This window comes from Cherax quadricarinatus, chromosome 84, assembly GCF_038502225.1.
Source record: "Cherax quadricarinatus isolate ZL_2023a chromosome 84, ASM3850222v1, whole genome shotgun sequence".
Lineage (NCBI taxonomy): Eukaryota > Metazoa > Arthropoda > Malacostraca > Decapoda > Parastacidae > Cherax > Cherax quadricarinatus.
Genome location: NC_091375.1, coordinates 12,281,913 through 12,300,375, shown reverse-complemented (window position 1 = coordinate 12,300,375; position 18,463 = coordinate 12,281,913). Strand labels below are relative to the sequence as shown.

Here is an 18,463-nt window from a genome sequence, read left to right as displayed (position 1 = left end):
TGAAAGTGTTGAATGATGATGGAAGTATTTTCTTTTTGGGTCACCCTGCCTCGGTGGGAGACGGCCGACTTGTTAATATATATATGTCGTGCCGAATAGGCAGAACTTGCGATCTTGGCTTAAATAGCAACGCTCATCTTGCCAAATAGGACAAACGAAAATCTGTGTAAGCAATAATTTCGCCAAAATCATTCTGATCCTAACGAAAAAAATATATTTCACTGTGTTTGTTTAGTAATAAATTATTGTAAATAAATCTAAAATATATTTAGTTGGGTTAGGCTAAAATAAATTGTTCTTCTTATAATAAGGTTAGGTAAGTTTTCTAAGATTCTTCTGGTGCAAAATGATAAATTTTTACATTAACATTAATGAAAAAAATATATCTTGAAACGTATAAGAGAAAATTTCAGAAAGGACTTAATTGTAAATGAGTTCTTGCTAATTGACCAGTTTTACATATTCGGCACGACATATGTATATATATATATATATATATATATATATATATATATATATATATATATATATATATATATATATATATATATATATATATATATATATATATATATATATATATATATATATATATATATATATATATATATATATATATACAGCGTTGGAGGGGTGTATATACTCTCACTGTGTATATACTCTGAGAGCCTAACTCTTATTTTAAGTATTAAAGTATTCTTGACTGGTGGTGAACAGGTGATATGCAGCTTTAGTGACCTTCTTGTAGTCAGCCCCCCGACTCACCAACCAACCATTCAGGAAACGTTAAATTCTGAACGTACGTTCTCTTTGGTGAGAGAGTGAGAGTTGGGCCACGAGGATATCGTCAAGAATTTCCACCACATGCTCGCTGACGAAGAAAACTGCGTGGGCGTGTTTATAGACCGTAAAAAAAGTTATGGCTGCCGTCTGCCTTTGCTAATGCAGCGATATTATTACGTGCTTACATATATATATGTATATATATTCTTAAATGAGCCTTTCTCAGTGTATATACAAATAAAATTTAATACATAATTTATTTTAGACATTTAGGTATCTTCGATGTTAATGCCCTGCTGTCTTAATGACCCTCGTGTAATCTATAGGACTTGATTTTAAACAAAAAAGGATAAGCAATAAGCTAATACAATCATGCAAAATAGGGTCCTGATTCAGGATTCTGAAATAACCTGGTTGTAATATGTATTTACCTCAGTTAGGGCATGTGGTCATCCCAGCTGCAACAGCCCTTGGTAAGCCTCGATCTGAGAAATCCTTAAGTAGCAAGTAACGTGTGGGCAGCTCAGAAATAGGTGGAAGTACATATAATGAGAGTAAATACAATGTTGGCACCGCTACACATTCCTATTAGTCAGGCTTTTGAGTATATAAAAGCAGGAGATTGAAACTGCAGACCTCCAGTCACATCAGGACTCGGCTTTGGTAGGTGCTGCTGCTGCTGCTGCTGCTTCTGGTGTTGAGTGACACACGATTCTTTTGGGAGACAGAGATTTGAAAAGTCTAAATCAGTGATTAATGTGTAGAAGAATCTTGGAGAATAAGAACAGAGGTGGAAAAATCTATTTGGCAGCATATTGCAGGACAGTTATAGCGGGGAAGAGCTTTTAAGTTGACAGGTTGAGGAACACACTATAGTTGGACGAAAATCTGCAGTGGACCAAATTTTGTATGGGGGCCAATGTGCCTCAGTCAAAATTTTCATTCTGCCGAAGAAGAACTTTTTTGTCAAGCCAGCTATAGACACACACACACACACACACACACACACACACACACACACACACACACACACACACACACACACACACACACACACACACACACACGCACAAAAGGGAAAAGGATCTTGGGGTGAGTATAATACCGAACATATCTCCTGAGACTCACATCAACCAAATAACTGCTGCAGCACATGAGCGCCTAGCAAACCTAAGAATAGCTTTCTGAGATCTCAGTAAGGAATCGTTCAGGACCCTGTACACCGTGTACGTTAGGCCCATATTGGTGTATGCGGCACCAGTTTGGAACCCACACCTAGCCAAGCACGTCAGGAAATTAAAAAAAGTGGAAAGGTTTGCAGCAAGATTAGTCCCGGAGCTAAGGGAAATGTCCTACGAGGAGAGGTTAAGGGAAATCGACCTGACGACACTGAGGGACAGGAAAGATGGGGAAGGACACGGCAACAACATAAAATACTGACAGGAATCGTCAAGGTGGACAGAGACAGAATGTTCCAGAGATGGGACACAGCAACAAGGGGTCACAATTGAAAGATGAAGACTCAGATGAGTTACAGGGATGTTAGGAAGTATTTCTTCGGTCATAGAGTTGTCAGGAAGTTGAATAGTCTCAAAGTACGGTAGTGGAGGCAGAATCCACACATAGCTTTAGGAAGAGGTATGATAAAGCTCACAGAAGAGGGAGTGACCTAGTGGCGACCAGTGAAGAGGCGGGGCCAGGAGCTATGAATCGACCCCTGCAACCACAATTAAGTGAGTACAATTAGAGGAGTGCACACACACACACACGTCATGTGGTTCTCGCTTACTATGAGGCAGGCCAGTACAACATGGGTTCGAATCCTTGGCTAGCGCAGTGTTGTTATTGATCAATACCGCTAGTTCTTGGTTACAATAATATGTATATATATATATATATATATATATATATATATATATATATATATATATATATATATATATATATATATATATATATATATATAAATAAATATATATATATATATATATATATATATATATATATATATATATATATATATATATATAAATATATATATATATATATATATATATATATATATATATATATATATATATATATATATATATATATATATATATATATATATTCATTCTATTTAACAAGAAAAAAGAACCATTATTATTATTATTTCGCTATATCATATGACATCATTTGTGATGAACAAAGAATATGTTAACAGTTACTATACAGATATCCCCTGACTTATATTGATCTGATCAACAAGATTGTGACATCCAGTGCAATTTCCACGAACTATATTGATTAGCTTTTTGTAAGGAAAACCAGAGAATTATCGAGTTAATTTTTGCAAAGTCATTAAATTCTCTTTCAAGCATACTATTTTTTTCACTATAGTTTACGCTAAAGTAAATAGTAATCTTTAACGAATATGTTTGACAATATTGTTGGTGGGAGTCAAGTAAATCAATATTTAACTCTTCACTGTATCATTGGAGATCAGGTGATACCTTTTCAGCCAGCATCTTGTTCATTCCCTCTGAAGAGGCCAGAAATTCTATGTTTAAATCTACATTTGTTTTTCAGTGATATTTCTCATCCTTTCTATTCAACACAGTTTATTTTTTCCAGGTTATTATCTGACTCCATACTCGAGCATCCACCATGTGTGACGAGGAGGAACAGGTAGCCCTGGTTGTGGACAATGGCTCCGGCATGGTTAAGGCCGGCTTCGCCGGTGACGACGCTCCCCGCGCCGTATTTCCTTCTATCGTCGGCCGTGCTCGTCACCAGGGTGTGATGGTCGGTATGGGTCAGAAGGACGCCTATGTCGGTGATGAGGCCCAGAGCAAGAGAGGTATCCTGACTCTCAAGTACCCCATCGAGCACGGCATCATTACCAACTGGGACGACATGGAGAAGATCTGGTACCATACCTTCTACAATGAGCTCCGTATTGCCCCTGAGGAGTCCCCCACAATGTTGACTGAAGCTCCCCTCAACCCCAAGGCCAACCGTGAGAAGATGACTCAGATTATGTTTGAGTCCTTCAACTTGCCAGCAACATACGTTACCATCCAGGCTGTGTTGTCCCTGTACGCCTCTGGTCGTACCACTGGTCTGGTGTGTGACTCTGGTGATGGTGTCACTCACATGGTCCCCGTCTATGAAGGTTTCGCTCTTCCTCATGCCATCCTTCGTCTTGACCTTGCTGGTCGTGACCTGACTCAGTATCTCATGAAAATCATGACTGAGCGTGGCTACTCCTTCACCACCACAGCTGAGCGTGAGATTGTCCGTGACATCAAGGAGAAGCTTTGCTACATCGCTCTCGATTTTGAGAATGAGATGAATGTTGCTGCTGCTTCATCATCTATCGACAAGTCCTACGAGCTTCCCGATGGTCAGGTCATCACCATTGGTAATGAGCGCTTCCGTTGCCCTGAGGCTCTGTTCCAGCCTTCCTTCCTGGGTATGGAATCTGTTGGTGTTCACGAGACCGTCCACAGCTCCATCATGAGGTGCGACATTGACATCAGGAAGGACCTGTTCGCTAACATTGTCATGTCTGGTGGTACCACCATGTACCCTGGTATTGCTGACCGCATGCAGAAGGAAATCACTGCTCTGGCTCCTTCCACCATCAAAATCAAGATCATTGCTCCTCCCGAGCGTAAGTACTCCGTCTGGATCGGTGGTTCCATCCTGGCCTCACTGTCCACCTTCCAGACCATGTGGATCACCAAGGATGAGTACGACGAGTCCGGCCCCGGCATCGTCCACCGCAAGTGCTTCTAAATATAAATAATTTATTCACAGTTTTCCTGTGTAAGTTATGAAATAGCTATTAATAAATAATTTTCGGATATGCAACGTTTTTTCAAAATAACCTCCTCAATAACTGAGAAAAATGATATAGCCAAATTAACGAAAACCAGCACCATCTACAGTGAAAAATTCCGGATGGTTCACTCTGATATAAGACTCAATATTTTATTTAACAGTTTTATTGTTAAATAAAGAGTTCACGTCTTTTAATAAAAGGCGTAATAAAGTTCCCATTTGATTCCAACGCTGCCCATTAATACTTGTAATGCTTATTGAATCTAGACAAATGTAATTTTACTAAATACCTAAAATAACTTGCCTGAAGAACATATTTGCAATATTTTATGAAGGAAATATGACTGAGCAAATTTCATTCGTGACTAAAATGCCGGGAGCAAGAGGCTAGTAACCCCGTCTCCTGTATGCATTACTAAATATAAAGGAGAAAATTTCGTTTTCGTTTTGGGCCGCCCCGCCTCGGTGGGATACGGCCGGTGTGTTGAAAGAATGTCTAAGGGCAATGTGTGGTGTAAATATTATGCAGAAAATTCGGAGTGTGGAAATTAGGAGAAGGTGTGGAGTTAATAAAAGCATTAGTCAGAGGGCAGAAGAGGGGTTGTTGAGGTGGTTTGGTCATTTAGAGAGAATGGATCAAAGTAGAATGACATGGAAAGCATATAAATCTATAGGGGAAGGAAGGAGGGGTAGGGGTCGTCCTCGAAAGGGTTGGAAAGAGGGGGTAAAGGAGGTTTTGTGGGCAAGGGGCTTGGACTTTCAGCAAGCGTGCATGAGCGTGTTAGATAGGAGTGAATGGAGACGAATGATACTTGGGACCTGACGATCTGTTGGAGTGTGAGCAGGGTAATATTTAGTGAAGGGATTCAGGGAAACCGGTTATTTTCATATAGTTGGACTTGAGTCCTGGAAATGGGAAGTACAATGCCTGCACTTTAAAGGAGGGGTTTGGGATATTGGCAGTATGGAGGGATATGTTGTGTATCTTTATACGTATATGCTTCTAAACTGTTGTATTCTGAGCACCTCTGCAAAAGAAAGCAGTGATAATGTGTGAGTGTGGTGAAAGTGTTGAATGATGATGAAAGTATTTTCTTTTTGGGGATTTTCTTTCTTTTTTGGGTCATCCTGCCTCGGTGGGAGACGGCCGACTTGTTGAAATATAAATTATATATATATACATATATATATATATATATATATATATATATATATATATATATATATATATATATATATATATATATATATATATGTATGTATATATATATATATATATATATATATATATATATATATATATATATATATATATATATGTGTGTGTGTGTGTGTGTGTGTGTGTGTTTGTGTGTGTGTGTGTGTATGTGTGTGTGTGTGTGTGTGTGTTTGTGTGTGTGTGTGTGTGTGTGTGTGTGTGTGTGTGTTCATATCTAAGGTTTCTAACAAGTCAGTGGTGAAAACTGATCAGATTTCTGGAGAAAGTTGTTACGTGGGTTCAACTGAAGCATCACCATATAAACACTGGTTTTTATTTGTTCACTGACATCTTGAATCACGGTAAGAGAGGGTTTAAAATCATAAACCGATCCTCGTTAACTTCATGATTTTAAGGTTAAACGGGGTTACAGTGGAATTTTATTGAAATTTGTGTTAGAGGAGAACTACGGTAGAAATTAAGTCTGTTTTTTGGCCTTACTGCAAGAGCAAAAAATCTCGAAACCGAACGGAAATTTCTGAGTGTTTCTCGTGTGTCCACTCTTCCGTCTTCAGAATCTACAACAAGTCAGTGGCCTAAAGTATTGCTCCATTTTGAACAGCGTAAACTTAAAAAATAAAAATGATACGTTGTTTCAGATACAGAATGATTCACTGGATCATTCTGTGTAGAATATTGCTAAGTCATGGACAGGGTCGAGGGGGCGTTGACCCCTGAAACATTCTCCAGGTATATTCCAGATAGCTAAACTTCAGCTAGGGTTTTCGAAATGTTGAGAAATCTTTAAGCAGGTTGTAGTGTATGTGTTTATTACACATACGAATCCTTTTAATTTATTTATAGAAATGTATTGATTAGAAGATAGAACTTAATTGACTCACAACTTTCCCGCTAAAACTGGTTATCCAGTCAGATGGACTTTGAACTTATCTAATTAAACTGCATCAATGTTGAACTTGTCGAAGATAAATGGGTATTTAGCAGAGACGTGATAGACTATATAGAATTGCAGGGGTGAAAGTTCTTTAAAAATAAAGGTCTACTCTCCCCTATGAAGTTTTTTTTATGCCACTAAATTTACAGGCTAAAAGCAGTTACCTAACCTCTGCTCATTTTCAAGGTTCAGTTCTTTTTAAGGTATACGACCAACCTTCAAGGATTCAAGTCTCAACAGTCGACTAATACCCAAGAATAGAGTTGCTTGTAAGTGAAAATGGGCAACCACTGTACGTAGACTTTCTCGAAAATCGAACTTGGCTTTGGCTGAGGCAAATTCGTTATCGCTGAGCTAAGAACTGCCAAAAATAACGAACATTAACGAAAACAAATGCATCGTAAAGTGTAACACCTCATAGCTTCCTCGTCCAGTAAAATAATGTATATGATAGTGCCAAAAATTACTTTGGATTGAACTGCTATAGAGACTAAGATGTTACAAAAAATCAATTAAAACGTAAAAATGAATTGAATTCACATTAATTTTCAGATCAATTTTTCTAATAATTTTCGAATGTGTTCGAGAGTCTGCAATATTTTGGAATTGGTTGAGAAATATTTTTAATTTCATTGGTGATATACCAAGTACAGAAGCCTGGTCTTACTGTTAGTAATAGACTTGGTCGTATGTGCACGGATCTAGTCATTATGTATGCAGACGTGGTCGTTATGTACACAGACCAGGTCGTCATGTTCAAAGACCAAGTTGTCATGGTCACAAACCAGGTTGTCATGTTCAAAAACCAGGCTGTCATGGTCACAAATCATTCTGTCATATTCAAAAAACCAGGATGTCATGGTCACAGAGCAGGTCGTTATGTTCAAGGACCAGGTCGTCATATACACAGACGAAGTCGTCAAGTTAGGAGACTAGGTCATTATACATAGAGCTGACCGTCCTAAAATAAACCTGGACAACAAAAGCACTTGACCACCGGATTACCACCAACAAATCCCACAAATTTTAAACACGCAATGAGACGTATCGCTAATTGTCAACACAGATTTATTTACTAAGACTACATAAGACTTGGTGGTCAAGACCTCCCTCAGAGGTGGTCTTGAAGATCAAGAGAAGCTTAGTCCTCCCGGGAGATAAGCTACTTGCAAGTCCCCTTGCGATCTATTCAAAAATGATGTGCAGTTATAATTGTACAGCATGCAGGGTAAATTTGTAATTTTGTGTACATCCTGAAGGGATGATAACCAGAAATGGATTTTCGAGTGAACCACAAGTTAGTCAGCTCAATGCTGAGTACAGCGTATAATTGTCGTTAAATCAGTGGAGCCGAATACAGAACGTTGTTGGTGTCCGACCTTGTAGGACACCATAATAATGATATTGTCGAATACAGAACCAGTTTTTAAGTGAGCTGGGGGGTGCTCAGCCCCTCTCTCTGTCTCCCTTCACAGGAGCAGTAGACTGTAAAGATCCTCACAGAGATATGGGCGAGCAAATACTCTCGTGGCTGCAATACACACACACACACACACACACACACACACACAACTTTGATCTCTCCTCCACGGGGAACATAACAGAGGTGTAGTTTCAGACAGTCCTGCCACAGCTGTGACTACACGACAGACACACACTCTGCGTTCTCCGTCGTCGGGAACATAAAAAAGAGAGGTGAACTACGATATATATACACTACACCTGTTACACTGAGACTGGTTCTTGCCTCTGATGGGTATTTATGTTCAGTGTGAACGATCTCTCTTCTCTCACCTGTTGGGCGTACCGAAAAAGCTCTTTATAATTGGTTTTGTAAAACAATTTTATATATATATATATATATATATATATATATATATATATATATATATATATATATATATATATATATATATATATATATATATATATATATATATACATATATATATATCACATCATTGGAGGGTGTCCAACAAGGAGATCCTCTTACACCATTTCTCTTCTGTATAGCAGTTAGGGAAATCACAGTCAGACTGACCAGTGAGCTAAACATCTGGTTCCTAGATGATGGCAGACTAGCAGGTACAAAGGAGTCCCTCCTAAATGATCTTACACAGGTAATGACACGGGGACAGGAAATGAGTCTCATCCTGAATCCATCCAAATGTGAAATCATCTCAGTCAGTCAACAAGTGATAAATGCAGTGAGATCAAAACTACCAGGAGCAGCAGTCATTGCCCCCAAAAACAGTGTCTTGCTAGGAGCACCTCTGGGAAGCAATGCCATTGACACAATTCTCAGGAAGAAATTGGAAGTTAAGGAGAATGGAACAACGAATAGGCAATCTGGACACCCACGATGCTTTGTACCTTCTCACAAAGTGCTTGAGTCTGCCCAGGTTGACATATTTCCTAAGATGTGCACCTTCATATGATAACCCTATACTGCACGAATATGACAGTATCCTGAGGCAGATTTTTACGAAAGTACTTAACCTTACTCTAGAAGACGGGCAGTGGAACCAAGCTACACTTCCAGTCAGACTAGGAGGCATTGGTGTCCCCAAGTCATCACAGATTGCGCTACCTGCTTTTCTGTCCTCGTGTATTGCATCCAGAGAGCTTGTAACAGCGATTCTCCCTGAACATCTTAGGGACAAGACTGGAGTCAAGGACCAAAAATTCATTGACGGAGCAATGATCTGGGATAATCTAACGGGCTCTGAAACCAGACCTGCTCCCTCCAACAACTACAAACAATCGCACTGGGATGGTCCAATAGTGGAAAATATAGCCTCAACAATGCTTCAGAGTGTGTCAGGGAAGGATAGAACCCACCTCCTGGCAGTGAGAGCACCTCATGCTGGGGACTTTCTGTTGGCTGTTCCCAACTCCAGCCTTGGCACACGCCTCGACCCACAGACCATCCGCATTGGTGTTGCCCTTCGACCTGCCGCCCCTATTCTCGCCGAACCCAGATGTATTTGTGGCAGTGAAGCAGCAAACCGATTCGGGTACCATGGTCTTGTGTGCCGTAAATCCGAGGGAAAGATTGCAAGACATGAGGAGGTTAATAACATTATCAAGAGGAGCCTCACAACAGCCGGATGCCCAGCAGCAAGGGAGCCACCCCAGCTATGCAGATCTGATGGCAGCCAGAAGCGTCCAGATGGTCTCACCCTTCAAGCCTGGACAGACGGGAAGCAGGTGGTGTGAGACTATACATGTGCATCTACCTTGGCTGATATCTATCTCCAATACACCAGGGAGGAAGGAGGGGCAGCTGCCAGCTTCAGGGAGTCCCAAAAGTCTAGAAAATATGGAGAACTTGACCATGACTATATGTCTGTTCCCATAGGCTCAGAGACCCTTGGCTCATGGGGAAAGAATGCATCTAAATTCCTTAAGGAGCTGGGAAAAAGACTCATCAGGGTAACTAGGGATCCCAGGGCAGCTAGTTTTCTGTTCCAGAGGCTCAGTGCGGCTGTTCAAAGGGGTAATGGTATTTTGGGCACACGCCCCAGCTCTGAGGAGCTGGATGAGATTTTCGCCTTATAATCGGTGATACACACGTAACAACATGTATCGTATATGACACCTTTATATATATATATATATATATATATATATATATATATATATATATATATATATATATATATATATATATATATATATATATATATATTTATTTATTTATTATTAGTACACTGGCCGATTCCCACCAAGGCAAGGTCGTGAAAAACAACAAAGGTCTGAGTAAACAACTGTCTGTCGAGGATTGAGACACTTATGCAACATATGGGAATCTTTATTCAGGAAACGTTTCGCCACACAGTGGCTTCATCAGTCCAATACAAAGTAGAAAGGCGTAAGGAGAGGAGGAGTTTGAGGTAATCAGTCCCTCAGCCTGGAGTCGATGTGTTCAGTGCATCAATCTTGTAGAAAGTACAGCATAGGGCCGTAGACGTGGCTTATATACTGTAGTGAGGTGATGTGAAGCAAGAGGAGGTGGGATCATAGTGGTACCATCCACTAGTTGAAGTAGGTCTTCGTCCAAAGGTTGGACAAGTGTTGAAGAATTCTTTGTAACAAGATCCCATGATGCTGTTGTGTCTGACAGTTGTGTTGAATGGTTTGAAAAACCGACAAGTTGAAGATTGAGACACTTATGCAACATATGGGAATCTTTATTCATAAGAATGCATAAGCGTCTCAATATTCAACTTGTCGGTTTTTCAAACCATCAAACCTCACTACAGTATATAAGCCACGTCTACGGCCCTATGCTGTACATTCTACAAGATTGATGGACTGAACACATCGACTCCAGGCTGAGGGACTGATTACCTCAAACTCCTCCTCTCCTTACGCCTTTCTACTTTGTATTGGACTGATGAAGCCACTGTGTGGCGAGACGTTTCCTGAATAAAGATTCCCATATGTTGCATAAGTGTCTCAATCTTCAACTTGTCGGTTTTTCAAACCATTCATCACAACTGTCTGTCGGGTCTAGTCTCCTTCTGTTGTTCGACTGAAGATCGAAAACTAGGCAGTAGAAGATGCGACAACGATTCTGTGGTGTCAGCTCCTTATAACCTGCTCAGATGGCTGGTAAAACTCCTAAACCCAATAGAAGGTACGGCATCATTCATCCAAATTTAGAACACTAGAAGGTACAGCATCATCATTCGATATTAAGAACACTGCTCGCAGGCAGTGTCCGAATTTCAGACAGTGTCTGGATTGCAGACAGTGTCTGGATTGCAGTGTCTGGAATGCAGACAGTGTCTGGAATGCAGACAGTGTCTGGATTGTAGAAAGTCAATGGTCCAAATCGGACCGAAACGTCGTCGTAAGTTCCTCTCTCCTATGACCGGGTTATTTGTGAATTGTTCCAGTCACGATTTTGTGCCTTTTTTCTCGTTCCTTATTCCTGATTGTTTCTATAATGCAGGATCATTTTATTGTAATTCTTAATGTATGGTATGGATTATTTTAATCCTGCCATAGACAGTTTTGTAATCCTTGCATTGGTTATGCTGACCTATAGGAAAGCGTCATTGTATCTCATTTGTTTACGTGGTTCACCAGTCATCTCTATCAGGGATAAATATCCCAAAACATAATCCTTTTAAAAGGCATCAGATACATATTTTAAATTAGACACTTGCGTAACATTTGAGTATCTTCATTCGCCAGCGAGTGGCTTCCTCAGTCCAATACAGAGAAGAATGGTTGAAGATCACAAGGAGTTTCATATAATCAGTCCCAAGTGTTGCATATATGTCTAAATCATCATCCTGTTAATTCTATGAACCATTTATCGACACGTGTATTTTAGTTACGTCTATCCTTCTAATTGAGGGTGAAAATAGACATACAAATTATCTATTTTTTGTTTGGAACACGCGATATTTAATGAGTTGGTTTTATGATTAAATGGATAATAGGATATTTATCCAAGTCTTCCCCATTACAAAATAGCTAAATGGTTAAGTAATTACTTATTAAACCATTGACTGTAGACTGTAGAGGTCACACAGAAAAGGGTGTACAGTGAAGGTCACAAAGGGTCAGCACTGTTCATGATCCACACATAACAAGGGTTACATATAATGAGGGTCACATATAATAAAGGTAATAAAACACGTATTTCATAACAAGGGTTGCAATAAGAGTAACAAGGATGATCCACCACCCATGAAAGCTAGCTCCCTCTCTCTCTCTCTCTCTCTCTCTCTTTAGGTCCAGCAACGGTGACGCGCTAATTGCAAAGAATTCCAAAAATGTGTCGAAGAAACTCTCTGAACCACTCATTTATTTTTCTGAGACCTGAGAGCACCTTGTGAGACAACAACATTAGTCTCCTCCTCCCACTTGTCGTGTCTCACACCGTCTCTCCTTCACCCATCACAATTCTCACGAAGATCGGCGACTTAAATCTGAAAAAAACATAATATCTGATAGCGCTTACCTGGCTCTCACCTGCATTCCTTTCAGTAGGGTCGTCTCAGTCCTGTATAAAAACCAGGTGGAGACACGATCTCATTTAGTCAGCAGAAGACTCAAGGTGCAGGGAGGCAGGGGATTAAGCTTGGCATCTTACGGTTAGTGTCGTTGAAATCCGTTGTCGCCGCGGATTACACTTACAGATTACAATAATCGCCGAAGTTGCTCGAGTTGAAAAGTTTTTAAAAGCGTCACTGACTGGCACTTAATGTTAGTTACAATAACGCGTTTTAATGTGATAAGTGACATTACGATGGTGGTCATTCTGTGTATCCGATGTGGTTGTTAAACACGCACTTTAAGTGCGTGTTTTAACGACGCACTTAACGGTGAAGGCACTGTACGCTAAAGTGCAACAAGTGTCCTTGTTAGGTGTATAGCACTGTACGACAAATGTAGGCAGAAGATGTAAACGATACTAACGAGTGCATATACTTAGTAGATTTACTTAGAATCCCTTAATTAGATATATGTCGGTCCAGGAACTTCAACGACTTCACTTATTAGGAGTGACCAAAGTCCTAGGACCGAAACTAATTCAATAAACATGTTCTTAATGCATGTATTTTAAGAAGCAGGGGACGAAAGACAACCTACCCAGGAGAGTTGCAGTTATAATGCATGTGCGGTCAATATGTTGCTATTTACACGTAACAAATCCAAACAGGGCTGTCTGATATTATGCACTTGCGTCCTGTCACCCATAGTACTGTACCTTAAGTAAAACTAGTGTCTTCGTTAAGCATAGAACCTTCAGTTCAACAATGTCCTCGTTAAGCATAGTACCTTCAATATAACCAGTGTCCTCGTTAAGCATAGTACCTTCAGTACAACCAGTGTCTTCGTTAAGCATAGTACCTTCAGTACAACCAGTGTCTTCGTTAAGCATAGTACCTTCAGTACAACCAGGAGAGTTCAGGAAAGTATGCATGTGAAGTCGGTTGAACTAGCACCAATCATGGCAGGATAGTCACATCAGTCACCATAAATATATCATCCCACTCTTTCAAAAGAACATAAGATAAGAATACTGCAGCAGTCCTGTTGACCCATACTAAGCAGGTCCTTCACCAATCCATCCCACTAACAGAATATTTACCCAATCCATTTTTAACGCTATCCAAGCAATTAAGACTGCGCATTTTCCATCACGATATTATGTACTATGGGTAAAAAGTATTCTTGTGACCAGGTAAATCAGCGTAACTCCAGAGCTACTTAGTTACATTTATTTAAGAAGCGATAAAACTGACGCTTCCGCAGATAACAAATTACGTTTACTGAAAATATTTAGATTACTAGAAATTGAATCTTTCCAATTTATGGTTCTGATCTCTGCAAAGTTAGTGAGATGTAAAATAATTTGTGATTACAAATCATGTTTTGTATTAGCAATATTTACAGGATAGCTAGATCTACTGAGCGCTAACCATGTTTATAGTAGATTGAGACACTTATGCAGCATATGGGAATCTTTATTCAGGAAACGTTTCGCCACGCAGTGGCTTCATCAGTCCAATACAAAGAGGAAGGCGTAAGGAGAGGAGGAGAATGAGGTAATCAGTCCCTCAACCTGGAGTCGATGTGTTCAGTCCATCAATCTTGTAGAATGTACATTCTACAAGATTGATGGACTGAACACATCGACTCCAGGTTGAGGGACTGATTACCTCATTCTCCTCCTCTCCTTACGCCTTCCTCTTTGTATTGGACTGATGAAGCCACTGCGTGGCGAAACGTTTCCTGAATAAAGATTCCCATATGCTGCATAAGTGTCTCAATCTTCAACATGTCGGTTTTTCAAACCATTCATCACACATGTTTATAGTACATGAATGAAATATAGTAATTTTTGTGGGAAGGTAATTTGTAGGTAATGAACTTATTTTCTCTAGGTTTTCATCTCGTGAATGACCTCTTAGTTATATGTCTATCACTCTCATACTGTCATTCTTCCTCTTTTTTTATCTTTTCAGATACAGCAAATAGATTTAATAACGTCTGTTTTCCAATATTTTCAGACACGCAGCTGAAGATAGACAACAATGTGTGATGAAGAAGAAGCGTGTGCTCTTGTCTGCGACAATGGCTCCGGCATGGTTAAGGCCGGCTTCGCTGGTGACGACGCTCCTCGCGCTGTCTTTCCCTCCATCGTCGGCCGCGCTCGTCACCAGGGTGTGATGGTCGGTATGGGTCAGAAGGACGCCTACGTCGGTGATGAGGCCCAAGCAAAGCGTGGAATCCTTACACTCAAGTACCCCATCGAGCACGGCATCATTACCAACTGGGACGACATGGAGAAGATCTGGTACCATACCTTCTATAACGAGCTGCGCATCGCCCCAGAAGAGTCCCCCACAATGTTGACTGAAGCTCCTCTCAACCCCAAGGCCAACCGTGAGAAGATGACACAGATTATGTTCGAGTCTTTCAACATGCCTGCCATGTATGTTACCATCCAGGCTGTGTTGTCCCTGTATGCCTCTGGTCGTACCACTGGTCTGGTGTGTGACTCTGGTGATGGTGTCTCTCACATGGTCCCCGTCTATGAAGGTTTCGCTCTTCCTCATGCCATCCTTCGTCTTGACCTTGCTGGTCGTGACCTTACCAACTACCTCATGAAGATTATGACTGAGCGTGGCTACTCCTTCACCACCACAGCTGAGCGTGAGATTGTCCGTGACATCAAGGAGAAACTTTGCTACATCGCCCTCGACTTCGAAAGTGAGATGAATGTTGCTGCTGCTTCCACTTCAATTGACAAGTCATACGAGCTTCCTGACGGCCAGGTCATCACCATTGGTAATGAGCGTTTCCGTGCTCCTGAGGCTCTGTTCCAACCTTCCTTCCTGGGTATGGAATCCGCTGGTGTTCATGAGACCGTCCACAGCTCCATCATGAGGTGCGACATTGACATCAGGAAGGACCTCTTTGCCAACACAGTCATGTCTGGTGGTACCACCATGTACCCTGGTATTGCTGACCGCATGCAGAAGGAAATCACTGCTCTGGCTCCCTCTACCATCAAGATCAAGATCATTGCTCCTCCCGAGCGTAAGTACTCCGTCTGGATCGGAGGTTCCATCCTGGCCTCACTGTCCACCTTCCAGACCATGTGGATCACCAAGGAGGAGTACGACGAGTCCGGCCCCGGCATCGTCCACCGCAAATGCTTCTAAATGTGTTGTTTACATCAACTAATTATGTATACCACATTATTAATAAAACGGTATCATTGAGCTAAATAAACTTTTATTAATACACTTTTATATATACATATATATATATATATATATATATATATATATATATATATATATATATATATATATATATATATATATATATATATATATATATATATATATATATATATATATATATATATATATATATATATATATATATATATATATATAATAAATGAAATCAATATGATATGGTTAATTTATGTAGAGAATAATTCCTCTCTGAAAAATAATTTTAGAGGTTACTTTTCATAAAATGTTTTATGGTTTGACCAAGACTGTAATTCCCATGGAAAGAATAGCCCTGTAGGGTTTATGTTGCTATTATTGCTATTTTCTATAGGGTGTTCTTCACTGTATTATTGAAACTTTAAGGAGAGTGGGTGAGTTGGTCTTAAAAAAAAATACTTTTTTTTAAAGCCACGAGAATATTTTTTTTTTTTGGCTAATTTACACAACACCATTATAACAAAACGGTACTGAAGAGAAAATAGTACCATGTCTCTATGAAACCAATGAGTCGAAGCTGAATGTTTGTATGGCTGACTTTAAATAGTTCATTGAGCTTGGTACTAAAAGATAATAGATTATATAATCAACAGTTTTGGGTGTTAAAATTCATTTTCCTTATACGAAAAAGTAACATAATTTTCAGTTTACACAATAGAGAGTTATATTAACTTTAAAGTGAGCTCAGGTATTAACTTGAGCGAGAATTCTCCCTCGTGCCTGACTATCTAGCTACTGCATGACAGGATATATACATTAAGAGGTGCATGTCTCTAAGCGTATATATTCCTAGAATTTACTTTAAACCCTAATTTAGGGCTTAAAGTTAAAAGTTGGTAAGAAACATCAATGAGCCTCATGCAGTACATGGCCTTTATATCCATTAATCAAGCAATGTAGTAATGTCACCCCTCGTAGAATGAAATTTCCGTCCAAAGGAGCTGGAAATGACTTGTCTTTCCAGAAAAGTCAGTCTTTGAAGAATAAAAAAAGCACAAAAACGTGGCTGGAACAACACTCAATTAAGTTTTGATCTTCTGAGTGTACAAGTCAGTCAAAAAAGGCAATAGTTTAGTTTAGTTTAATATGGTTATTATGCACTCTATACCCATCTTGTGGGCGCTAGTCAAAAGATTAGAGGTACATAATGGGTCCAGGGACTGGTCTCCAAAGTTTTGATAGATAAACAAGTCACAAAGGTAATAAACTAGATCTGGTCACAATAATGACCAGCTCCAGGTAGAGCTGGTCACACTCATGACAAATTACAAAGGTAATGAACTAGATCTGGTCAATCAGGCAATAAACTACACATTTGTAAATAGTATGGCGATACCGAGATGTTGCTGGAAAACGGACGCTGGTGTACAGCTCAGGACATTAAGGGGGACGTTTCGCCATGAGTGTTCAGCAGTCCAAATGGAGCCACAACATACAAAATAATGAAGAAAGAGAACATAATGAGGTAGCAGGTACTGCTGACACCTGCTTCTTCAGGACCAGGGTTATCACCTGCTGAACTTCGTCACTTCCCAGCACAACTTCGGAGAGAGAACATTTAACAACAACAACAATAATAATAATAACAATAATAATAATAATAATAATAATAATAATAATAATAATAATAATAATAATAATAATAATAATAATAATAATAATAATAATAATAATAACAATAATAATAACAACACGACTATGGTGCTCTTCGCACCTCCTGCTAGGTTGAGGGACTGATTACCTCGTCTTCTGTATATAGTTCTCCTGTCTTCAAGTTATGTCCTGGAATTTGTATTGAAAAAGCTACTGGATGGCGAAACGTCTACAATAAAGATACCCAGATGTTGCACATGTGTCTCAATTTTATCATCATTATCATAATAATAATAATAATAATAATAATAATAATAATAATAATAATAATAATAATAATAATAATAATAATAATAATAATAATAATAATCTTTATTTCTATAAGTACATGATACAATTTATATAAACCATACCTGACTTGCTATATAGAAAGCCCCTGGTTATGCGGAGCATTTCGGGCAAAATAGGTAACTTTTGTCCCCCAGAATGCGACCCACACCAGTCGACTAACACCCAGGTACTGCCAGATGAACACGGACAGCAGGTGTCTTAAAGAAACAAGCCCCAGTGTTTCCACCTGTACCGGGGATCGAACCCCGGACCTCAGTGTGTGAGATGAATGGTGGTTAACCACATAATGGGTCATCACATGACTAAGACCTGTCCCAGGAGACACTGTTTCCTGACAAACAAAACACCACCAAGGTAGGGTGGCCCGTAAAAGAAGACACACTTTCACCATGACTCACTCCATCACTGTCTTGTCAGAGACATGCTGATACTACAGTTCAAAACCTGCACCATATCTCCACCTCCAGGACTCAAGTCCGGCCA

General features: G+C 39.6%; 2 protein-coding genes across 2 annotated transcripts; both read left to right on the top strand.

Annotated features, from left to right (window-relative positions):
* Positions 1 to 1,316: 1,316 nt before the first annotated feature.
* On the top strand, positions 1,317 to 4,636 carry LOC128704356 (actin, alpha skeletal muscle-like). The gene is made up of 2 exons (XM_070103117.1): positions 1,317 to 1,446; positions 3,400 to 4,636. The coding sequence occupies exon 2, from the start codon at positions 3,433 to 3,435 to the stop codon at positions 4,564 to 4,566; it is 1,134 nt and encodes a 377-aa protein (XP_069959218.1). The 5' UTR covers positions 1,317 to 1,446; positions 3,400 to 3,432; the 3' UTR covers positions 4,567 to 4,636.
* Positions 4,637 to 12,734: 8,098 nt separating this feature from the next.
* LOC128704481 (actin, muscle-like) lies at positions 12,735 to 16,028 on the top strand. The gene is made up of 2 exons (XM_070103116.1): positions 12,735 to 12,877; positions 14,801 to 16,028. The coding sequence occupies exon 2, from the start codon at positions 14,825 to 14,827 to the stop codon at positions 15,956 to 15,958; it is 1,134 nt and encodes a 377-aa protein (XP_069959217.1). The 5' UTR covers positions 12,735 to 12,877; positions 14,801 to 14,824; the 3' UTR covers positions 15,959 to 16,028.
* Positions 16,029 to 18,463: the final 2,435 nt, after the last annotated feature.